Raw genomic sequence first — 23,747 nt, 5'->3', positions numbered from 1 at the left:
TACGGGTGGGCTGAGGGTGCGATAAAATATTTATTACATAGACAGGTGGGCCGAGGTGGGGTATAATTATATAGATGGGTGGGCTGACGTAGGATGTATTACATAGATGGGTGGGCCGAGGTGGAGGATAATGCATAGATGGGTGGGCTGACGTGGGGGAATTGTACATAGATGGGTACATATATGGGTGAGCCTAGATATGTTCCATCAAGACATACAGCTGATGTAGCCACCAGCGAATCAAACACATAGGATACATGTACACTATGAGTGCATATACCTACCGTCGACCACCAAATCTAAACCCCTAAGCACAAAAACATGAATCAACCATGTGTGGCATTGACCAATAATCGAGGACGACTCATAAGAAAGCAATTACATGAAAACCAACAAACATTGAGACACTTTTTTGAGCCACTGTAAGCATGGACACCAGAAGCACAACACTCACAAAAATATATATATCAAATTTTCAGTGCCAAACCCCAAACCGAGATGTACCAACCCCCAAATCCCGAAACCTGAGACTGCCGGGTCTCGGGTTTCAGGGTTCGGGGGTCCCGGAACTTGGAACTCGGGAAATTTGGGGAGATCAATAAAATTTGATTTACAATTGAGTTTATTGACAAACACCTTGACTTACCCATGTTTGAAATATATTGTGTTTACACATACCAAGTTCCGAGTTCCGGACCCCCGAACCCGGAGACCCAGCAGTCTCAGGGTTCGGGGGTCCGGAACTTGGAACTTGTGAAAATTTGTGGAGATCGATAAAATTTGATTGACAAACACATTGACTTACCCATGTTTAAAATATATTTTGTTCTACATACCGAGTTCTGAGTTCCGGACCCCCGAACCCTGAACCCCGAGACCCGGCAGTCCTGGGGTTTGGGGGTCCGGAACTCGGAACTCGGTATGTAGAACAAAATATATTTTAAACATGGGTAAGTCAATGTGTTTGTCAATCAACTCGATTGTCAATCAAATTTTATTGATCTCTCCAAATTTTCACAAGTTCTGAGTTCCGGACCCCCGAACCCCGAGACTGCTGGGTCTCGGGGTTCGGGGGTCCGGAACTCAGAACTCAGTATGTGTAAACAAAATATATTTCAAACATGGGTAAGTCAATGTGTTTGTCAATCAACTCGATTGTAAATCAAATTTTATTGATCTCCCCAAATTTCCCGAGTTCCAAGTTCCGGGACCCACGAACCCCGAAACCCGATGTAGAAACAACAATACAGAGAGGAACAAATAATGCTCCTAGCTGTATCTATAATAGTTGAAGGTCGTGCGTTGCCTAGCCTGCGTTACTTGAGGAGACAAGTGCGTTCGACCCTAAAGGGGAAGCGAGTGCTGCCAAGATCTAGAGGTACACGCTTCAGCGAAGCGCGAGAAAGCGCAGGTGCGCGCAAGGCGCGGGAACACGCGCGTGTATTAGCGCGAAGCGCGGGAAAGCGCGCGCGCGTATGCGGAAAATGATAAAGACTAGACTCAAGTGATAATATAATGCAAGAAAAGAGAAGGGAGATGCGAAGTATAGACAAATAGACTTCTACTCTATTCTGCTAAGTAGTAAGTAAGTGATAACTAGTAATTGGGAGGTAAAAGTCCGTTAGTAATAGTATGTACTGCTGGCGCTTATATAGCGTGCCTAAGCTGCGGTCATGCGGAGCCAAAGCGCTACCGAGTAGGTATGTAAAGATATATATGAGTGAGAATCCATGATAAAAATAAAGGTGGAACTATGCTAATAAAGGAAATGGAAATATATGTACTAGGGAGCTTGGTGGACAGTGGATGGATGCTTCTGGATGGCTGGCGCCATAGGGCGTGCAAGCGCAGGAACGCGCGCGCGTATACATCGCGAAGCGTGGGAATGGTGCGCGCATGGCGCGCGTTGCGTGGGAAAGCTGCGCGTCATATAGAGATAGCTGTGGGTAGTGCACAGAGTGACGCTACAAGTTCGTGCTATGTACTTCCTAGTGTAAAGCGCCATATCAGACCATGAGACACATGAGTCTCTACACCGAGACCCGGTAGTCTCGGGTTTTGGGGTTCGGGGGTTGATACATCTCGGTTTGGGGATTGGGGGTTAGTAAAAATGTTTACAGATATACGTAGATTGATTTAAACATTGTCTGAGAGATGTCGTTCGTCTCAAATGTCAAATCCTGAGTTCCAAATTTCGGGACTCAGCACCCGGCACCCGGGACTCGGGGTTTGGCACTGAGAATTTGACATTCAGGTGTTCGGGTTTTGGGTGATATCTACCTCAATCTACAGTTTTGAGTTCTGGATATCAGGACTGATCATTGAATCATTCAATTGTGGCATAGGTAACACGCATTGAAAAAGATTTATGTACATCTATCACTGAGCAATTATGTAGCCATTTCAACCTCCTCACCAGGAAGATCAACCTTTCCCTCAACATCCATCTCCTCATCAGAAGAAGCATATTCTGGCAGGAGGTTACCTGGTTCATTAGGGACCACAATATCGCTGGAGGATTCTGGCAAGAGGTTGCCTGGTTCATCTGGGAGCACAATTTCACCAGAGGATTGTGGACCCTCAGGCTGAACTTGGGTGGGCTCAACCATGGGACCTACCATAGCAGATCCATGCTCAGGCATCACGGGTGTGGGTTCCATCACTGAAATGTCCAAATCAATGAGGTTGGAAAGTGCGGAGGGGAGGGGTGACATGGACGGGGGGGACCTCCTTGATCAAGCAACATTGATCCATCAGCCGGTGTGTCCGGAAGTGAAAATGAAGGGTGCCGGTCAATCACTGTGTGCCGGAGGCTCTCATGGAGGCATTGCAGGGTATCAATCTTAGTGTCCTGCTCCTGCACCCAAGCCTCAAGAATCGCGATGCGAACTGCACCATCCCGAATCGTGATTGCCATGGAATGGAGATCCGGCATGGGAACATCGAGTGCTGCACAAGGCACTGCGACGCTGGAAGACCTGACTGCTAAGTAAAAAATTAGGTCAGCCGGTCATCAAGGGTTTGGGTGACTTACCAGCTGGCGCAGGTGCAGGGACAGGTGCAGGGACAGGTGCAGGTGTCTTCTTGATGGTGATGGTCTTGCTGTGACCACGTGACTGCACCTGGGGTGTAGTTGCAGCAGGGATGGCTGGAGGTTGGGATGGGCCACGAGATTGACTATGAGTTCGGGCCCTTGACCGGGAGGGAGACGGAGCATTGAATGGAGCAGGGGCAGGTGTCTTGGAACATGTCCGGCCGGTGGTAGACTTCCCTCGGATCCGTTTGGGTGGGGATCCCAGAGATGCAGGGTTGCATTTGATCTTCTTGGTGGAGCAGCAGATGCAAGACAAGCAGGGGAGACTGGTCCTCTTGTCCAAATGAGTTGCACAGGGCCAATTCTCCTTGACACAATAATGGCAGGGGTTGTTCTGTGGTATTCGTTAGTAGATGGACGAAGGGGAATTAATTGGAGTACTCACTGGGCTGGGAATGGTAATATCAAATGTGGTATTGGCTGGCGGGTCACCATCTGAAGCACTGGAAGTATCTTCAGAGGGCTCCCCAACTTCCGGACGACTGCCGGAGGTTGCCTGACGGATTGTGAATACACATATGAGTTTCTGGAGAACTTCTAAGACTTACCCGAGCCTCTGGACAACTGCCCTGAGCCTCCAGACGACTGATGCGAGCCTCCGGACGACTGATGGGAGATTTCTAATGTAATGGGAATGAGTGACAATTATACATGGGAGGTCCGGACAAGTCCGAACGACTCACCATGACCTCCGGACGACTGCCGGCAGTCAGCTGTGGACACATGAGCATATATTTAAGGTCCAAACAGATAAATCAGACTTACCGAAGCAGGCCCAAATGATTGCTTCTTGGGGGAACCGGGTGACCGAGGCGACTGGGGCTTCCTTACAACAATGGTGGAGCGCTGGGGAAGGACGACCTCCAGCACTCCACATGAAATCGGCTGCAACAAATTGAGAGCATGTCACAAATAAGCCAGAACACATACCTGAACAATTGGGTCTTCATCATCTTTCAACTCCACAAACAGCTTCGACTTCGGGAGTTGAGTTGACTTGACACGCTTGCGTGCCTTCATCGCCGACTTTGGAGGTTGGGAGGAGTGTCTGGAAATCATCGGAGACTTCCTTTTGTTGCTCCCCCCAACTTCCGGCTCCAGGTTGACAGAGGTGGCCTTACCTTTTCCTTTGTCCCGGACCTCGGGGGTCGTCTTGCCGGAAGGTCCGGCGACGACCGGAGGTGAGGGAATGATGGGGGTGGGGGAAGGGACAGGTGCAGGTGAAGGGACAGGTGGAGACAGAAGGTTGACAATCAGTGGGCCAGTGGAAACGTTAGGGACAACAGGGAGATCACAGGAATTGTCACCCAATGCCTCCCAGGCATGGACTTGCTTGCGCCAGGTGTGTCTAGCCACCTGGGGGTCATCATGGCCAATGCTGTGCCAGTTGGGCAATGCACGGGGAGTCATGGAATGCACCCTCATCAGCTCCTTGGAGCAGGACGCCACAATTCCAGGGATGTATTCCCCTTTCTCATAGGCCCGGATGATGTCAGCCTACCCGGACATTGAAAACATTAATGTTACACTAATTTAATGAGTTCAACATACCAAAAGAGTGGTGACCTGCTTTGTCAGAGCAAGGTGGACGTCCACTGAGCTGGCCGGGATGTGCCAGGCGCTGGCAATGATGCCCACAAGTTGAGCAGTGGGTGCCTTGAGGTCGGCCAAGGAAGATTGAACTTGAGTAGACATTTGGATTGAGTTGACAGATGTGAGAATGTTGAAAGCAGGGTGAAATCTGTTATCACTAGAATGAAGTTTCAAAGAAACAATACAATTGAAGGACAATGTTGAAAATCGTTCATTGTTTGTGTTTGTTTGGTCATGGTTCAACTTTCGGCAATTACCGGCCATCTGTTGAACTTTGACGTTATCAGTTATCAATCAGTTCATCAGTTCATCAGCTCATCAGATATCATGAGTTCTCAACCTGGGGTCAGATTTCATGACCCTCCAGTCACTGAATTCACTTCAATGGATGTGGATGAGTCCTCCCAGTCCCGGATGTCTCTTGGTATGTTTTGTTTTTTCTGATTTCAGTCAATTGATCTGACATGGTTTAGATCCATTAGATGATATATACCTTGGGCCGGATGATGAGTTAGACTCTGATTCTGGGTCGTCTGGTGGTTTGGATGTGTTGAATGCACAAGTAGCTGGGAGAATGATGTATCATTTACTCATACTGTAGTAAAAGTGTGATACACGAATGGCTCTGAGCTGCAGCGCCCGGTGATACATCACTCTACTTGACTCTACAGTCCGTGTCTGTCCTATAGCCCTAAGTTTTACTAAGCATAGAATCATTTCTCAATCTCTTGACAGATCTCATATGTTCTCGGTACCTTGCGATCTTCATCTGGTTCCTAGTGATCTGGTTCTTAGTGATCTTCTGATGCCAGTGACATTGATCATTAATGTCAGTCCTCAAATTCCTCGAACAATGATGTATCAATAGATTACAAATCATTGTGTAACTGCGGCCATGCATCAATGGTAGGTGGGACATCCTCGCTGTCCATCGGAATGTTCAAGGTCCACAGGTGCTGAAAGGAGGCAACAAGAGATAGACGCAGTGCAGCCTGACGACAAGCATACGCAGTGACTCCCTCCTGTTCAGCTGTAGACTCCAGCACTCGAGCACTAGCCCGTTCACCCCACCACTCTGCCTGCCACTTCAAGAATTCTATGACCCTTCGCATCTCCTCGAGTAAGAGTTTGACTTCCTTGGACCACCAGTTTGTGCGCGCGCGCACTTTACACCACTCTACTCGAACACCTATAATATAAGTCAGAATCATGTCAACCTTGACCTCAGAGACTTACAGTCCTGAACTCATTCGTTTTCTGAGCTACTATTATCTGCACGTGAGTCTAGCCAGATCCACGAGATGGTGCCAGTCCCTTGTCTCTCCATATCGCCCATAGGTCTGACGTCTGTATCCAAGAGCCGTGGAAGGAAAATTTCCCAGCCAGGCTTGTCAAGACGAAGACTGAGAGCTAACAGCGCATTCCGCGCACGCCGGTACTTCTCGACACTAGCCTGCTTCCTCAACTCCACACTATCAATGAGGGCCTGTGCACGGGTAGAAGCAGCTTGACCCTGGACATTTCTGTCCTTGTAAATGTACATGTGAGCTTGAAGGCGGAGATGAGAACGGACTTCATTGAAAGTGTCGAGTGCCTGTGCGTGCCGTAACTCCCATTCATGTGCAGCCAACCTCTTGTCGCATGCAGCTGTTGGTTCCAGCTTGGATGGAAGCCATAGCTTGAAGGCCTTGGGTCTTAGCACTGCTGTATTCGACACGCTAGCGTCAGATGATCAATGGCGAAGTTGAGAGACAACAGGAATGTATAATTCCTGGATATGGGCCAAGGCATCAATGCGATGTTGAAGGGTGGTGATGCGTGCCTGCATATTAATCTTCTGGTTGTCTGTAGGGTGAAGAGATGTGTTGGCGATGTCCACCTTGAGGTGCTGTCTGTCAAGTCTTTGATTAGCATAGTTCTCAGCGCGCTTAGCAAACTTACTGTTGATCCTGTAGATCGATACCACTAGTAATTAGCCTGCTTGGAGAAATGTCAGTGTGCAGAGACATGTTGGTCCCAGCCTGAAGTTTGCGAGCTTCGAGCTCAACGAGCTGCAGACGAACAGCAGCCTGTGTAATAGCTGCCACAAATTAATTTGTGAACTTGAAGAAAAAGAACATGACTCACAAGTAAAATGACTTTCGAAAGGATTGCGCTGAGAGCTGTCATCCTCCCAGGCTTCCACTTCCCTCTTCCACTGAAGGATCAGTGTAGGTTGGATAGTCCTCTCTAGTTCTTCTAGTGCCTCTCCATGCTCCCTCTTCCACTTAATGGCGTCACCCATCTTGCGGAGTAGTGTACGGTCTATTCCTGGGTAAGGCCAAGATATTGAATGAAAAAAATACATAACATACCTAACACTGTGACCTTCTTCCAGTTCCAATCTCCAAAATGATCGTCAAGAGTATCCCACTGTGACCCTGGCCCCATCTCTTTCGTACTCGTCATGACACGATTAATATTTGACCATCCGCACTCAGGAGCTTCCCCGTCTGTTTGTCCCACATGTTTAGTCCAGTTGAATGAGAAGTTTCTCTGACATTTGGCAATGTGCGCCTTCAGATGAAACTTTGGGACGAAAAATCGGATGGCCATCGAGCGATGAGGGATATGCAACCTTGATGGCATGCCTTCCATATGTGTCCAGAGCTTCTTATGCCATTGACAGGCAATGTCATATGAGATGATGATCATGGTTACTGTGAAGGCCAACAGTGCTGAGAACATGAGGTAGTCCATATTAATATATCTATATATTAGTTAGTATGTGCTTGATATAAGAGGAAAATACAACAGACTTTTCACCCTTCTGTAAATCTCCAACACCATTGGCGAGCTTCATGTCATGCCTGGCACAGTCTACCGTACCAACACCTGTTGCAGCCAGACCATGCAAGGACTTCGTGTCTGCCATATTGAAGGCATTGTGACTGACACACATGCTGCGCTGTATACTAGTGAGATATCGCATCACATAATAGTAGGGTCATGTACTTACGTCTTGCTTGACACCAGCTTGATGGGCCAGGTATGACTTGTAGGCAGCCTCCTCGACAAACTATGCCCACCCACAGTTGAGACTAGGGTCTACGTTGTCCGACGACACTGCCTTGCGTTTCAGCCTGAAGTTGGCGTCAATCGCAATAAATAATGCGTATTTCCACCTGAATAAAAAATAGGCCATCAACATGAGTGCGCTGTTGTAATCGCCAGTTGAGACTGACCTAACCGATAGTGGCTCGTCCTCCCAGCCTCGTGGTAAATTTTTCCCTTGGTGGGGACACGCTGGGCACAGCACAGCCAATTCGCCAGTGGTGGTGGCATTGATGCCACCAGGATCATGCCCTCTTCCTGCACGTCGAAGCTGCCTGAGATGCCGCCATTCATGGACCATACACATGAATGCAGAGTAGCGGTCCTAAATGTCTCATGTCAGTACCCCATAGTCATCATATTTTCTGGATACATACCCTTATATCAGATAGGCCAGCATTATTGTTTCGTCTTGCCAGTGAGTGGTAAAATTTGTAGGCAGAAACCTTGCTCTCGAATGACAGAAGGTGGAAGTGTTCCAGTAGAGTGAATGTTGCCGCAGTGCGAGGTTCTGATGTGGTGGCTGGATACCAGTGTGTGCGGAGTAGCTGCTTGTAACGAATTTGAGCGCTTGCACACCCACAGAAATCCAGTGCAATCTTGTGGACACCATGGACGTCAATGACAACAAAGTCATCACTGGAGGAAGGATGAGGATTATAACACTTCTCGCTAGGGGTGTGACCTAGCTGTACATGTAGACCCATTTTCTTCAGGGAGGTGGGCTGAAAAAACGAGTCGTTCCACATCTTGTAGGCACCTGTCAGTCTTCAATAAAGTAATGAAAATATCTATGCACATCAATCCTATGTAAAGGATTCCATGTGTGGCTGCGGAGTATGCACTCATGGCAAAACATCTGTGTGCCGAAGCAGTCACAACATCTAAAACTGGGGGCAGCAAGACCACAACAACAAAGACTTTCTGGAGTCCCGCGACCCTCCAGGCAAAGGGTTTCATCCAGAAATGTTTGACGTTCGGGGATCCATGCTAACAGCGGTGTATCCTGAGGCATGATTGTCAAATTAGAATAACAACCATAGACAATACTACTCACTGCAGCAGTGTGTTTGCGTCTGTCAGACGATGGTTCACAAAGGTTTTGTTGCAGCCCCTCTTGTTCTGGGGGAAGTTCATCCCAGTCACCCCCAAAAAATGGGCCTGTATCAGAACCAGTATCCAGGGAGTCAAATATGGGGAGTGAGGGTGCAGAAACATAGCGAGTGTGCAGTTGCGTGCGACCCTCAGTGGTGATTTCTCCTGTGCGAAGCTGCAACAGCGGAGCACTGACGGCAGAGGGTATGAAACGAGTTCGTTCTATGTGGGAATACTTTGCTGACCGTCCCCGAGACATTGCACCTGTCGAACAACAATCAACCAGGGCCAACATTCAAGTCTCCAAAGCCCAAAAGAAGCTTGGAGAATCAAGCTTCTTTTGGCTTTGGGTATAAAATACACTTACTGACATTGTCATTGTGAGCGAATCTTGTTGCACTACCACCACTTGTAAGTACAACAAAAATGCAGATAAAAATACTAAACGATGCTCACAGGTAGCATGCAACCCTCGCAGTCGTCCTCGCCCAAAATTGTTTATGCACCTACCAGTGCCGCGTCCCTGATACGTAGACACCAAGGTGAGCAAATAAACCTATATTGTCTGAATCAAGCCCATAATCAAATGTACCTACCAGATGTAATTTCGCATGCCCATTACCTCATAGCCAGGCATTATCGAAGACCGATGCCTGGGCCCACATTTACCTCGGAACAGGTGGAATGGCTCAATGAACGCATACCTCACTACATGCAATATGATACGAAGTCTGATGAAACCCGTCGCTTCATCAGATCCACAATGACGGAGTTTGATGTATTATGGCCAGTTCAACTTAAGTTATGGCCAGAATACCCCCCTGAGACTCGATACACTGATGAGATGTGTTCGGCGATGTTAGCACAGACTTCAATACTTTGAGCGGTAAGCAAACAACCCACGTAATAGTAATGAGCGTAAAGACTCACTGGCCTCGGAGTAGAACATAACTAGCTACCTGTTGTGGCAGACACGATATAAGCTTCGTCATGAGAAGAACAAAACAGGAATCAAACCTGCTAAATGGTTCTGGTACTGGGGCGTTGGGCAAACTTGAAGGCTTGAAGTAGTAATATCAGTACCTGTAAATGGTAGATGGTAAATAACAGTCAGTTTTTCGAAGGTGGAAATACAAACAATGTGGTCGAGTAGACGTGATGATCATTGCGCGAGTGACGGGAAAGGTGAATAACAATGTGGTTGAGTAGATGTGATGGCCATTGCGCGAGTGATTGGAAAGGTGAATCAATTGATCCGTAGACATGATCCGTAGACATGATGATCAATGCGTGAGTGACGGAAAAGGTGAATCAATTGATCTGTAGACACGATCATCATTGCGCGAATAACGGACTTCCAATTGATCCACATGAGCTTAGTCAGCCATTCTTGTCTGCTTTGCAGCGTTATATGGACAATTCAGTCCTCATTCCTCCTCTTATATCCATGGACTTGGCTGCAATGTGTTCTTGAGGATCACATATCACAAACAACAGCTACATCTGAACTGCATAAATACCTGTCCTGGTGAGTGATACATTAGAAGTTCAGTGTCGCATACTCCTCTGCTCAATATCCAGCCTTGTTATAATGACTCAAGGTTTATCTCCCTCCAGTGAGACGGACAACCTGGTGTCCATTCGACTGGATGGTCTCATTGGCATCCTTCAGGGACTTTGTCTCGACGACAGGAAGGCGATATCCGTTGCATTGCTGGCTGGCACCAGCCAAACTGTTGCCAAAGGTGAATCCGTCTGTTTCTTTGATATATTATGACTAACATTGCTTCTACAATGTTGCAGAACCTGTTGCTAATCCTATGGGTGCTTCTAGTACTGACAACATTTCTGTTCAAACTGTTACCAAAGGTGAATCCGTCTGTTTCTTTGATGTATCATGACTAACATTGCTTCTACAATGTCGCAGAACCTGTTGCCAATATGACAGGTGCTTCTAGTGCTGACGACGTGTCTGTACCTGCTCCAGATGATTCACCTGCTGCCACCACCGTAGCTCCTTCCCCTCCTGTCACCGCAGCCCTTTCCCTTGCTACTACTGCAGCTTTTGCTCCTGCCCCCACCGTAGCTACAAGATACGTGTATGGGCCTGTCACCGTCGTTGGGGACTCCAATGACAAGGAAGACTCATCTGATGATGAGGATGCAGCTAATGCAGCGGTGTCTCTCACTGAGGACTCCACTCTTCGTTACTACAATGGCAAGTACTTCAATGTACCTAACAAAGTCAAGGCGCCACTCTACTATATAACGAGGGGTCGTTATATTGGGGTCTTCTCTGGGTGGTAAGCCTAGATGTGCTTCATTCATTGTGTTCACTAATTGTGTTTGGGCAGGGACGCTACCGGCCCCAAGGTGCTTGGTGTTTCACGTGCCATATATCACAAGGTGGAATCTGTTGAGCAAGGTGCCGGGATTGTGGAGCGTGCCATTGAATGCAGCGAGGCGGTGCAGGTAGTTTAATCTTAGTCACACATTGTTCAGTTGTCAATACCAAGCTATTTTTTGAGTGTGCATGGTGTAACCTCGAAGCCAGAGTATGAATAGAACTCATAGCTCCAGCATAACATGTTGCATGATATATCTGCATGAACCGAGCTCTGGCAGCTTGAACAAGCTCTATGAGGGATGGTGTTTTGGACTGGAATGATTCAGCACAGCGTGGGATGGAAGAGATAGAAAGATACCTTGTGAAAACTGCGAATCAGTATTGATACTGTCGTTGTCGTGGAGTGCAACATTACCTGAGATATGTGCTGTGTATTTAGTGTAGCTAAAGCAAACGACCAACTTGAATATTTAGCTCGCTTCAAGTTTGAACAGGACGAATAATAGATTAAATGTGTAAATCTCCCAATTTATCTCCTACCGCAAAAGTGTTTGAAACTCCTATGCAAATACTGAGCACACCAAGCCAATACGAAGCCACTTACTTTGACACCATATTTCGGCACATGGCAAAACCACGGCTATACAACACTACAGAAGAGAAATTACAGGCCGCACGCTCTTACCAACGTGCTTACAACACACAGTATGTTTCGATGATTGTCCTTGGGTGCAAGTGATAGTTGAATTAATGATGCTTTTCAGTCAACGCAACAAGTTACCCGATAGGTGAGAGATGGCACATACTACCTGATGAGAACTGTACCTAACTTAATCTATGCAGTGCTCCATTGATGCCTGTAGGAAGGCCATGCCTACATGATACCGATGCCAAGATACTTGAAGCAAAATGCAGTTATAGGCGGGGGTATTACCAACGGTATGTTGCAACTCACTGGTAAGATTGGTCACTGACTAGGACCGGTCGTCCAATTCGTCCAATTGCTATTTATTTAGTCACCGTGACAAGATATGTGCTAAAAAACAGGAAAAATTAAAGGAGAAGTCAAAATTGAAGGGGTACGTGGCTCCACCATATATACAATGTTTCACTGATAGTAAGATAGTCCAAGGAGCCTCAAAGTCTCATCATCCAAGAGAGATTATGGTAGCAAAAAATGTTCTCGCAATAGCTGGTATGTTGTTCAATGATTCATTTCGGGAGCATTCCATTTATCTTGATCAATCAATTTAAGGACCAGACAGTGCGATGATGTCGATGCCTGCTTGCAGGTAATCATTGGGTCTTCGAGCACAGAAAATTTTATTGAGGGCCTTTGCATGCACTTCATTTCTAACCTGGACGACCCTGATACATTGGACGTTATGCGGGGGGCTATTGACGTCTTGCAAGACCTCCATCAATGTGCGCAGTTTGTAGTAGATAATGTCATTGAGGAGTGTGGGATGATCGGTGACCTCAGTTGTACACAGCAATCTCTATTTCAAATCTGCAGAGTTCTGACAGCCTTGGAGGATGTATTCACTCATGCCATACTGGGGGTCAGCTACTTGATTGACGTACACAAGCGACACGGATTGAAGCACCAAATTGCTCCAGACAACCAGAGTTGTGATATACCTTGGGTGTACCTACATAATGTATACTATATTTGGTCTCATAGTATGCCTAAGAATTCTCTAGTAGAATGATAGAGGAATGACTGACTAATAATTCGGGAGTACTCCCATCTGTGGCTTGCGCATACTTTTCATTTCACATCTGACTTCTATCTAGGGCATCTCACGCGACACGACAACTCAACAAAAGCACGTCCTTCTCGTATCTGTGGCTGACGTTGTAGGGATTCATTTCTGGCTGGGCTTGTAGAGACTGTTTTTACCTTACCTTATGTTGGCACTTTTGTAGCTTACATAATAAAGCAATCTTTTCACCAGTTACCAGTATGAGTCTGAGTGCTGAGCAAGTTTTCATGATATTTCCTCTTCTCTGAGCCTTGAGCCTGGTCCAGAAACCCTTTAGGGTCGAATAGCAGCTAGGTTCTGCAAGACCCAACATTGTTCAGACTCATCATCTGAATTGTTGTACCTTCAACGTGTCTGACTAATTTTGCATCTGACTTTTATCTAGGTCATCTCACGTGACGCGACAACTCGACAAAAGTACAATCCTCCTCGTATCTGTGGCTGACGTGTCTGACTAATTTTGCATCTGACTTTTATCTAGGTCATCTCACGTGACGCGACAACTCGGCAAACAGTACGTCCTCCTCATATCCATGGCTTATGCGTCTGACTGATCCTTTTCATTTTGTATCTGACTTTTATTTAGGTCATCTCACGTGAATGCGGCAACTCAGCAAAAAGTACGTCCACCTGGTAGCTTAACTCGATGTTAGTGCACTGAACGGTATAGTCATTTGAATTTATGACAGATGGCACCACGTAGTTGGCTTTTGGAGGACCAGCAGGCATTTGTGCTCACCTACCATGAAAGTTTCCTCAAGTGCAAAAAAAACGGGAACTATGCTAGTTTCTGGCCCCCGTTTTGCGAAAAATGGGAAGAAAATTGGCCAATTACTCTGGCAGAGGAACCCTTAGATGAAAACGCAAAGCTCGAGCAGATAGCTAAGGCAAGGAATGCCCTTCAGATGGTATTTTTTATCTGAATCAGTATATTCAAATATTAATTACATACAAAACTAGTGTTTGATCGTCAAACTACGCAATGACTTTGGTAATTCGAAGGTGGGCTGCTGGGCAAATGCCGCTGGGAACACCATCGTCAGCAAATTGATTGGCGATATTACCATCAAGTCAGGCAAAAAGAAATCATGCCCCCTCAATGCAGCTGAAGTTTACGCCAAGAAATATTACGCGTCGCGTGTGCAGCCTGCAGTCAAGGAGGAACTTGACGCTATGAAGGATGCACTGGATGCACCAGAACCGAAGAAGCGGGCTATGCAGGTTGTTCGCAAACAGCTAGCATCCTACTGGGAGAATGAAACCCCGGAGGCGAAGGAGGAAGTCGCCAAATTGGCCCGAGAAATGAAGGAAGAGAGGGAGAAAGACGTGAATCATGACAAGAAGGAGCTGTCAAAGGAGCTGTAAGTGGCACTCACTATCTGACTTCATCGTCACTGATGGCAGACAGGATCATATCCAGGCTCACAGAAATCCTGTCAATATTTTTCACTGAGTTGCACGATGCGACAGGATGGACTTTCAGTGTTTTGCTCACTGGCCCTGACCCTACGAACACCGGCAAACTTGATGTCAGTAGCTTGCATATTGGGACAACTACTGCTGGTAATCAGTTCAATCACGCATTTCCAAAGTTCGAGGAGAGTATTATGGTGCCTTATTTTGAATTTGCATCTCGAGCATTTCGTGAGTGGTCCAATCATTGATGTCTCTGTTTTAAGCTGATCAAGACGTAGCCGATGCTGCATCATTGTTATCGAATAGAGCTACACCTGATACACCTCCTGATACACCCCTTCAGAATGATACATCGCTGCCAGATGCACAGGCACAGGGAACCCTGCCAGCCCATAACTCCCTCGCATGTTCTCCAACTCCCATGGACGTCGCAATTGATACATCACTCGCTATTGTCCCTTCTGCATCTACTTCCACGCCTGATACATCACTCACTACTGTCCCTTCTGCATCCACTTCCATGCCTGATACATCACTCACACTGTTGGAATCATTGCCATTGCTGTCGCAACTATCAGCCGCACTTTTTGGACAGGGAATGTCTCATGCTGATACATCACTCACTCATACACCGCAGCCAGGCTACAACTTCTTCCAATATCCCCCCCCCCCCAGTCTTGAAGATGACAGTATCGATCTAGACTTCAATAACACAATTCTACCCATGCCGCCCAACTACAGACCACCATCTCCGCTACCTCCCTCTTCTCCACTACCTTCTTCGTCCCCTTCCTCTCAAACAGATTGGTTTCCTTCTTTACGGTTCTCAGCAGACTTTAGTTTCTCTGATACTTACAGAGATGGCTTTGACAACACCTTCGACCACACAGTTTTACAGAGCCTAACGTCTCCTCCTCGTCTTCAGCACTTATCATCAACTCTCGCAAACACCGCTCATGACCAATCTCGTACTTCTATTCCATACAACAACACTCCTACTCCCATGGCAATTCCTGCCCCTGCCCATACTTCTACTCCAGTAGAAATCCCTACTTCTGTCCAACCATCTACAGTTCCGCCTGAATCTCTCACTGTGGGACCCATTATGGCTGCTTCTGCTGTGCCAACTGCAGTTGCTGGGACGTTGCCAATGACAACGAAGGCTTCCAAATGTAAGTCTAAGAAGAGCAACATGGAGGCAGTTTCAGCGAAGCATCAGAAGAAGGGGGATGCAGTGGCCGTCCTCACTGAGAACTCACAGCATGTCGAGGGAGGTCGAGGCAAACAACAGCGCTTTCAGTCGTCTCGGGCAGCCGCTGCCAATGCCATTGGCACAACTTAGCAGAACCTTTCATGTTCATTCATAGCTGCTCTTGTTAATGTACCATATTGTTTCTTGTTAGTGTGCTGCATATGCATAGGTTTCGACGCTGCTGCCATCTCTCGCAACGACGACACTGTCAACTTTAATGCTAGAGGAAGAATTTTAAAGACAAACACGTGAATTTGGCCAAGAAGATGTAAAAGGAATACTTGCACGAAGTGTTCATGTACAGAACTCAGTTGGATGTAGGATAGATAGCACAGCAGTTTTTGTGATCTTTTCTTGGTGCAGTCTGTCTCTCCCAGGACTGCAATTGTCAGTAATAGGCTATAGCACAGAAATGCACACTGGGGTTAACATTTGACTTGGTGGACTTAGCCAAATTTCTCAAGCACGGACTTGGTCAAATTTCTGCAGCTCGACTGATACATCAATGATCTCAGTACCTAGATCCCAGGCTTAAAATACCAGGTGCATGGGTGATATAGCACACTGACAAATAAAGGAAGCAGGATAAAAATAAAGTAGGAACAAATATAACCAGTATAGCGCGCTGACAAATAAAGGAAGCAGGATAAAAATAAAGTAGGAACAAATATAGCCAGTATAGCGCGCTGACAAATAAAGAAAGCAGGATAAAATAAGGTTGGAACAAATATAGCCAGGTAGCCCATATCAGAAGCGAAGGAAGTAAGGTACAAGCCTGACTAAGCTTGATGGAAGCTAAGAACCCGGACCAGCAGCTGCTAAGTAGGATCCTCCACTGATACATCACTGATACATCACCACTATACCCGCTAGTTATCCTCAGGAGTACAACAATTCATGTATCACCCTTAAACTGGCATCGCCAGTTATATAATGTATCATTATCACAGTATAGCCTGTTGAATGTGATTCCCAGTATGTTTCCAATTCAAATGTACATATTCCACATGTGCAAATTCATCACATACTTCCAAATCCATCATCTCCGGCTCTGGCAGATGGACTGGCCCTATACGATGACCCGGACTTGTATCTTGGTCCGGAGGATACCTTGATTTCATCTGATGATGCTCTGGTTGTACCCGATTTTCCTATGGCTGGTGAGGTCATTCTTTCTATTTCATGTTCACCTTTCATGGCATTTCCCCAGTGAATGAATTGACTCTGGAGCCTCATCCGGCCACTTCGGTTGTACCAGAGGCACCCATACCTTGTAGGTATAGTCATATCATTTCATGTTCTTTACTCATGTTATCTCCCAAGCTATTTCAGAAACTGCCGAACGTCAATCGCCCAAGCCGGAACTCAACAATGAAGCACTGTGTGCCATGGTTCAGGAGTTCATGCCAATCGGATCTTATGATCAAGCTGAAGGTAAGTATGCAACATTTGATTATTTATCTCTGCTAATATCCTGCAAGTTCAATCAATTGTAGATCGCCTGGGTGATTACCAACAACGTCATGAAGATCTTCCTGCCCCTACCTACAGTAGCACAAATTCTTGAGGCTGACAGACCATTCAGGATGGCATGGGCTGAAACATGCGACAAGCTGCGGAAAGCAGATGCTGACCTCCGGAGGATGCAAAGGATAAGGGAGTCAACCTCCGAAATGCTGAAGGTATTAGATACCATCATTGAGACCTTTGAGGACTCAAGTAACATGTAAATATTGATCAATGTCTGATAGTAGACACATTGCAGTATACTTTACCTGCTAAGTACTTAATACTTGGAATCCCAGGCCCTGAAAACTCGAGCTTGGTCCCAGGTGACGTTGGTGCAGCAGACAGTCTCCCTCCATGCCAGCATATATACAAAGACAAGGAAGCAAATGATGAAACTTGAGCTGGGCAAGACCAGCTTCAGAAATACAAACCCCTGCTTCGCAAGCAACTCAAAATCAGCTCAACAAAATGAATCTTTGGCTTGGTTTTGGTCTGTTGAAGTCGACCTCGGGGGTCCTGATCAATCGTGGAATGAGGAAGGTGAGTTTCTGCTTGCATGTCATATCCTGCGGTTACCTGACTGGACCCATGCCAAGTTTACCGAGTCCATTGGCTGAGGGCAAAGGCACTACAAGATCGATGGAGGGAAGAAATGCTATTGGTCAAATTGGAGATGGATTGGACATGTAAGTTCTTTTTGTGGAAAACAACCCAATGGGGCGACCACATGCAGGAATCATTGGAGAAATGCCTTCCGGGTCACAGATGCTATGCCGGAAGGCAATCCCAAATGTATTCATTGCTCGCACAGGATGCGCAGGCAGCTTTTCAAGACCTACAAAATGTGTTGATAGAGGCTAGAGATGAATGAACATTGTTTTCTCATGAAGTCCCTTTTTCCACATACACAATTGAGGCCTGGGAATTGTCCAGGTCAGCCCATGTCGGAGTTTGAATTTTGTATCCATCCATCAGTGATTCTTATCTTCACATCTTCACCATCTTTCACTTGTATTGCCAGTGCCATAGTCCTGTATTAGCCATGTCTGCAACTCCTGCATCCACTTCTGGCACTCTGAATGCCAGAAGCCATTACCGACCCCTGAAGCTGAGCCTTACAACTATTCCTGCACATTGGCAATGGCTGGATCGCATGTCCATGCATGCATCTCTCAATATCAGACGGAAGCTGCCAACAATGGTGTATCTTCTGACTGGATCAAGTATTTAAAAGCCGGGCTGCAATGGGAGATGAATGTATGTTACCACTGCCCTGATGACTTTGTTGGTCAATGCTAAGAATTTGAGCAGACTTTTGTCACACAACTCCTGCAGTACTCCGCTTCACAGAATATTGTGTCGGTGGTTCCGGTCCCTGTCGCTTATATCCTTAAGTTGTATCTCATGCTAACCTGGAACACGGTTCTGGATGATGTCTTTTCATTCCACCTCCTTTCATTTCATGATGAGCCAATTGCAGGACATCTGTCCTGGATTGTGTTCACATATACATGTCCATGGTGGATGGGAAATACCACAATCCCTGATCAACCATGGCAGTGGGATGAAATAATGGCTTCCTGTGTCTCTCACTACCAGTATTGGGCGGTAAGATCTTAGCTGAATTACCTTGATTGATGACTTATCTGTTTCAGCTTAATGTTGAGGATGATGCTTTGGTTCTTCCAGAGAAGTTGAAAAACACTTCGACTCCACCACTCATGGGACTGAGGTTCATTAAAGAACGCATGGAAGCATTGATGGAGGAGCAAGATCAGGGCATCAAAGCCAAGATGGGAGAGGTGAAGATGTATACTGACATGTTAGAGAAATTGAGGAAAGGCAAAGGAGTGTAGTCCCATTCAGTCTTCATTGTATACAAGATGTAACATATTCTATGCATTCAAAAATCTCACATCCGAGTCCTGAATTTCAGAGGTCGGGGTTTGGCGACACGGAGCTCGGCCACTGGGTTGGGTGTCAGGATATCCAGAGCATTGGAGATAGCATGTGTCAGTATTTTGCATTTCATGGTTCATGTTTCGTGGTTATGGAATCGGGCATCAGAGACTCGGTATTGAGAACAGTGTCAAGTCCCAGGTCACGAGCTCTGAGTCCCAAGTGCTGAACCCTGGGTCCTGAGTCCTGAATTTTGGAGGTTGGGGTTCGGCGACCCGGAGCTCGGCAACTATATTTGGAGCATTGGAGATAGCATTTGTCAGTATTTTCCGTTTCATGGTTCATGGTTCATGGTTATGGAATCGGGCGTCAGGGACTCAGTATTGAGAACAGTGTTGAGTCCCAGGTCGTGAGCTCCGAGTCCCGAGTCCCAAACTCCAGACCCAACAGTTGCTGAGCTCTGGGTCGCCGAACCACGACCTCCGAAATTCAGGACTTGGGACCTGGGGTTCGGCACTCAGGACTCAGAGCTCATGACCTGGGATTCAACACTGTTCTCAATGCCGAGTCCCTGACGCCCGATTCCATAACCATGAAACATGAACCATGAAATGGAAAATACTGACAAATGCTATCTCCAATGCTCCAAATATAGTTGCCAAGCTCCGGGTCGCCGAACCCCAACCTCCAAAATTCAGGACTCAGGACCCAGGGTTCAGCACTTGGGACTCAGAGCTCGTGACCTGGGACTTGACACTGTTCTCAATACCGAGTCCCTGATGCCCAATTCCATAACCACAAAACATGAACCATGAAATGCAAAATACTGACACATGCTATCTCCAATGCTCTGGATACCCTGACACCCAACCCAGTGGCCGAGCTCCGGGTCGCCAAACCCCGACCTCTGAAATTCGGGACTCGGTATCCAGAACAGTGTCGAGTCTGGAGTCCACAATGTCAGGGCTCAGGGTTTTGTCAAATGTGTATGGCAATAACAAATGTTAATTCAAGCGTATTTATACATCTTCCCCCAGTCTCAAATATCACGTTCTGAGGTCCGTGTGTCAGGACTCAGTAACCCAGCACTCGGGACTCCCACATGTCAAGTCCCAAGTTCCAATTATTGAATACCGAGGCTTGCATCCAAATTATTCAGTCCCACATATCACTTGGGAAATGCTCAAAATTGAGTATTGAGGTCCGGATAACTATTAGTACATGGTATTCATTTGTTGGAATGTATATAGGTCACAATGCTTGCTCTTTGTTTGATCTTTTACACACTGTATGGACCATCCACACTAGCCCATCCACATGATGGAACACCAGCGTAAATGTGAACAGCATCCCTCATATACCATGCCCAAGCAATCCGATCCCCTTCCACATCATAAACCCCATGTCTCACAATCCTTCTGTAAAACGCAATCATACAGCTGGAATTGTACTTGAACTCCAGCTGAAGGCTTGGCATTGTCATCCGAGCATTAGAATAGTTCTCCATGGTGGTGAGAATGTCGAAGCATTTAGCAATGGACATGTGGTCTTGATGATGGGGGGTTTCCCGATTGGAAATGATGGAGAGGGTGTTAAACACGGATGCCCAGTACTGCAGGGCCTCCGGCATCTGTGGCAGATCCTTGCTTAGTGCTATATTTCCAAGGTTTGACAAGGCCTCAATCCTGCCCAGTACTGCTCAGGATGCATGACTCTGAGTGCCACGGACACAATGGCTGCTGGCCTTGCAATGGCTTTGAGGATATTCTCGCAGGAAGGTCCCTTCAATGATGCAGATACCTCCGGATCTGACACATTCTTTGGGATTGGTGAGTATGACTGCCAGAATCACCATCTCATCAGATCCTACCTCGTGTCCCTGTTGAAACCATGCCAGAGATAGATTGATGCATCCAGGAGTTGGTCCAACATCTTCCGAACCCCAGTTGAACAATGTTTGATTAGTTTGCCAATTGTCATCAGCCCTTACACTTTTTTCGAGGCTTGGAGCGAGCAAATCGGTGGCCTCCCTGATTTCCTTCTGTAGGTTCCATTAATATTCAATATCCATTGAGTAACAATGTATATTACACACCTGGGTGGTGTCGGTCAGGGTGTCTGGGAGGTACCATGCAATGATGGCACCAGATGCATCGACAATTGTGGCAGGTTCGTCAACCAACCTTTTGCCTTCATGGCCAGGAGGACACCTCTCAAGCAACCTCGCCTCTCTATGTTCATTATGCCCGGTGTCCTTCGGGGAGATCAATTTGCTATATCTTGCAATATCCATCTGCATCTGAACTGTCATGCAGGAATTTGAATGATAAAACAAAATTTCCGAATCTGCACGAAGACCCACTGGGATTTTTATATGCCTTTATGAGTACATCAGCCAAGCGATTGCATGCCATCACCAGATCAGTGTCTAGGTTGGGAGAAGGTATGACTGGGCCTCCTCTCAACTTCGGTTGGCCATTTAACACGGAAAGTATTAACTAAATTATGTGTTGAGTTCTGGGTCCCAGAACTTGGAACTCAGTACAGTTGACCCAAATTCTGGTGGTCGGAACTTGGCGTCTCGTAGGGCAACACAAGCTTTCGCACTGCCATGTCAGGAGATCACCTGATGCTCCGGGAACTTGGTAACTTTGATTTATTACCTCCTCTGATTTGGTTGATGTACAACTACCTCAGCTCCATCATGTCTACAATTATGATACACATGGGCCCACTCATCTATATTTTATACCACCCTCAGCCCACCAGTCTAATACAACATCCCATACAACACCCTTGGCCCACCGGTCTAATTAATATGTGTCTGGGCCCACCCATATAATACAATATTTTATAATACCCTCGGCCACCCATATAATACAATATCTTATAATACCCTCGGCCCACCCATCTAATTTAATATCTTATAATACCCTCGGCCCACCCATCTAATTTAATATGTGTCTGGGCCCATCCGTGAATGTGATAACAAGTACCTACACATCTATCTCATACACATCTACCTTAATACACCCATCTGCATAATATCCAGCTACCTCGGCCCACCCGTCTACCTAATATTCATGTACATCGGCCCACTCATCTACTCTATATATTCCCTGCATGGGCCCACCCGCCTCCATTGGGAATAATTTGCCTGCCGGCCCATCCGTCATAGTCAAGGATATTTTTATCCTGGGCCCATGGTCCGCTGGCCTGTATCATACGGGATATTATGCATGTCCGTTCCCTCATATTATACGGAGATAGGTCACTGTAATATGTGTAGATGCATGGTTAGTGTTAAGACCGTGCACAAAGGGTAGCACTGATCCAAAGGGGCTTGGATTCAGCTCATGTGCTGTGCCCCTTACCTGAGTATGTGCTCTTAATTTCAGAATAATGTCTGGAGAAAGTCTGAAGGACTTCTGGACGAGCATGGGAAAGTTTTGAAGGACTTTCTGGACGAGTGCAAGCAACTTCTGGAGGAACTTCTGGAAATTACCATGGGGTTTCGTCCTGATATGGAGGTGTGCAATGGCTACTCAGGACTTGTCCTGAGTAGAAGCAAACAGAGGAAAGGCTGCAAGGACAAAGTCCGAAGCAGAATAGGTCCAGAGGACTGCAGGAAAGTTCCGGAGGAACTTCTGGAAACTCGGAGGAATGGAGGATCAGATGAGCAGAGGATCGGAGGAGCAGAGGAGCAGAGGAGCAGAGGAGCAGAGGAGCAGAGGAGCAGAGGAGCAGAGGAGCAGAGGAGCAGAGGAGCAGAGGAGCAGAGGAGCAGAGGAGCAGAGGAGCAGAGGAGCAGAGGAGCAGAGGAGCAGAGGAGCAGAGGAGCAGAGGAGCAGAGGAGCAGAGGAGCAGAGGAGCAGAGGAGCAGAGGAGCAGAGGAGCAGAGGAGCAGAGGAGCAGAGGAGCAGAGCTCTAGCCTAGGGAATTCCTCCCTAGGCCTGAGATGGACATTGACTAAGTTGGAGGACTAGGACTTAAATCGAGGACTTAGTGTGAAGACTAGTGCAAGGACTATATGTGATAATCAGACTAAGGAAGTACAAATATTCTACAGGGTTTATATACTACTGAGGACTTAACAGAGAATCAGTCAGTGCAGTCCGAAGCTATGTGAGGCTGTGGACGGAGCATGTAGAAAATAGTAAATGAAGACAGAGATGAGAATATGGGAAAATAGAGCCAGAAATGAAATGAGGTATGGAAAATGAGTATAGTCCAACTCAAGAAGGAACATACAAAGGGAAAAGGCACAGAAGATAGACACAGGTCAGATCCAGATGTTCGGAAGTCTGGAGACAGGGCGATTACCATAAGGGGATGAGCACTGATTTAAGGTCTGGGTTCGGATATGAAGCATAGGTCGGATCCAGAGATCCAGAGATGTGGATATTAGATCTGGCATCCAGATATCAGATGCAGGAATACAGGGATCCAGACAGATAGAGGATTGTATCTGGAGACATGGACAGGAGGTCTGGAGGTCCAGATGAGGCATGGGAACATTGTCGGATGTTGGTCTGGAATGCAGGATATGACATTAGGGCGATAGGACAAAGGATGAATAATGCAGACTAGCTGCGGAGATATGGAGGTCTGATGTATGGAGGTAAAGGGATCTGGATGTGGATGTGCGGATGTGGATGTGCAGAGGTGCAGGGATCCGGATGG

The 23,747-nt window shown here is 46.8% G+C and overlaps 7 protein-coding genes across 7 annotated transcripts; 5 read left to right on the top strand and 2 right to left on the bottom strand.

Annotated features, from left to right (window-relative positions):
- Nucleotides 1–5,556: 5,556 nt before the first annotated feature.
- Nucleotides 5,557–8,795, bottom strand: F5891DRAFT_1124415 (uncharacterized protein; the record flags this gene model as incomplete). The annotated part of the gene is made up of 12 exons (XM_041363889.1): nucleotides 5,557–5,876; nucleotides 5,954–6,374; nucleotides 6,441–6,579; nucleotides 6,629–6,767; nucleotides 6,815–6,997; nucleotides 7,042–7,436; nucleotides 7,486–7,634; nucleotides 7,686–7,745; nucleotides 7,779–7,851; nucleotides 7,912–8,105; nucleotides 8,158–8,529; nucleotides 8,580–8,795. 12 exons carry the CDS (start codon nucleotides 8,793–8,795, stop codon nucleotides 5,557–5,559), a joined length of 2,661 nt encoding a protein of 886 aa, XP_041234366.1.
- Nucleotides 8,796–10,466: 1,671 nt separating this feature from the next.
- Nucleotides 10,467–11,607, top strand: F5891DRAFT_974105 (uncharacterized protein; the record flags this gene model as incomplete). The annotated part of the gene is made up of 5 exons (XM_041376415.1): nucleotides 10,467–10,620; nucleotides 10,679–10,744; nucleotides 10,803–11,178; nucleotides 11,230–11,347; nucleotides 11,554–11,607. The coding sequence occupies 5 exons, from the start codon at nucleotides 10,467–10,469 to the stop codon at nucleotides 11,605–11,607; spliced, it is 768 nt and encodes a 255-aa protein (XP_041234365.1).
- A 177-nt stretch (nucleotides 11,608–11,784) lies between these two features.
- Nucleotides 11,785–15,746, top strand: F5891DRAFT_974104 (uncharacterized protein; the record flags this gene model as incomplete). Its single annotated transcript, XM_041376414.1, has 12 exons — nucleotides 11,785–11,927; nucleotides 11,987–12,010; nucleotides 12,118–12,161; nucleotides 12,270–12,301; nucleotides 12,515–12,883; nucleotides 13,374–13,405; nucleotides 13,470–13,502; nucleotides 13,575–13,608; nucleotides 13,678–13,896; nucleotides 13,949–14,349; nucleotides 14,409–14,632; nucleotides 14,668–15,746. 12 exons carry the CDS (start codon nucleotides 11,785–11,787, stop codon nucleotides 15,744–15,746), a joined length of 2,634 nt encoding a protein of 877 aa, XP_041234364.1.
- Nucleotides 15,747–17,554: 1,808 nt separating this feature from the next.
- On the top strand, nucleotides 17,555–18,036 carry F5891DRAFT_937918 (uncharacterized protein; the record flags this gene model as incomplete). Its single annotated transcript, XM_041374134.1, has 2 exons — nucleotides 17,555–17,705; nucleotides 17,762–18,036. The coding sequence occupies 2 exons, from the start codon at nucleotides 17,555–17,557 to the stop codon at nucleotides 18,034–18,036; spliced, it is 426 nt and encodes a 141-aa protein (XP_041234363.1).
- Nucleotides 18,037–18,305: 269 nt separating this feature from the next.
- Nucleotides 18,306–19,021, top strand: F5891DRAFT_1180353 (uncharacterized protein; the record flags this gene model as incomplete). Its single annotated transcript, XM_041365917.1, has 3 exons — nucleotides 18,306–18,422; nucleotides 18,477–18,773; nucleotides 18,821–19,021. 3 exons carry the CDS (start codon nucleotides 18,306–18,308, stop codon nucleotides 19,019–19,021), a joined length of 615 nt encoding a protein of 204 aa, XP_041234362.1.
- A 1,322-nt stretch (nucleotides 19,022–20,343) lies between these two features.
- Nucleotides 20,344–21,375, bottom strand: F5891DRAFT_1180352 (uncharacterized protein; the record flags this gene model as incomplete). Its single annotated transcript, XM_041365916.1, has 4 exons — nucleotides 20,344–20,749; nucleotides 20,794–20,882; nucleotides 20,935–21,105; nucleotides 21,160–21,375. The coding sequence occupies 4 exons, from the start codon at nucleotides 21,373–21,375 to the stop codon at nucleotides 20,344–20,346; spliced, it is 882 nt and encodes a 293-aa protein (XP_041234361.1).
- A 1,195-nt stretch (nucleotides 21,376–22,570) lies between these two features.
- On the top strand, nucleotides 22,571–23,050 carry F5891DRAFT_1180351 (uncharacterized protein; the record flags this gene model as incomplete). The annotated part of the gene is made up of 1 exon (XM_041365915.1): nucleotides 22,571–23,050. One exon carries the CDS (start codon nucleotides 22,571–22,573, stop codon nucleotides 23,048–23,050), a length of 480 nt encoding a protein of 159 aa, XP_041234360.1.
- Nucleotides 23,051–23,747: the final 697 nt, after the last annotated feature.

Source organism: Suillus fuscotomentosus (assembly GCF_016647785.1).
Source record: "Suillus fuscotomentosus strain FC203 chromosome Unknown F5891scaffold_1, whole genome shotgun sequence".
Classification (NCBI taxonomy): Eukaryota; Fungi; Basidiomycota; class Agaricomycetes; order Boletales; family Suillaceae; genus Suillus; species Suillus fuscotomentosus.
The sequence above is the reverse complement of the archived record's forward strand: the minus strand, read 5'-3'. Positions and strand labels throughout refer to the sequence as shown.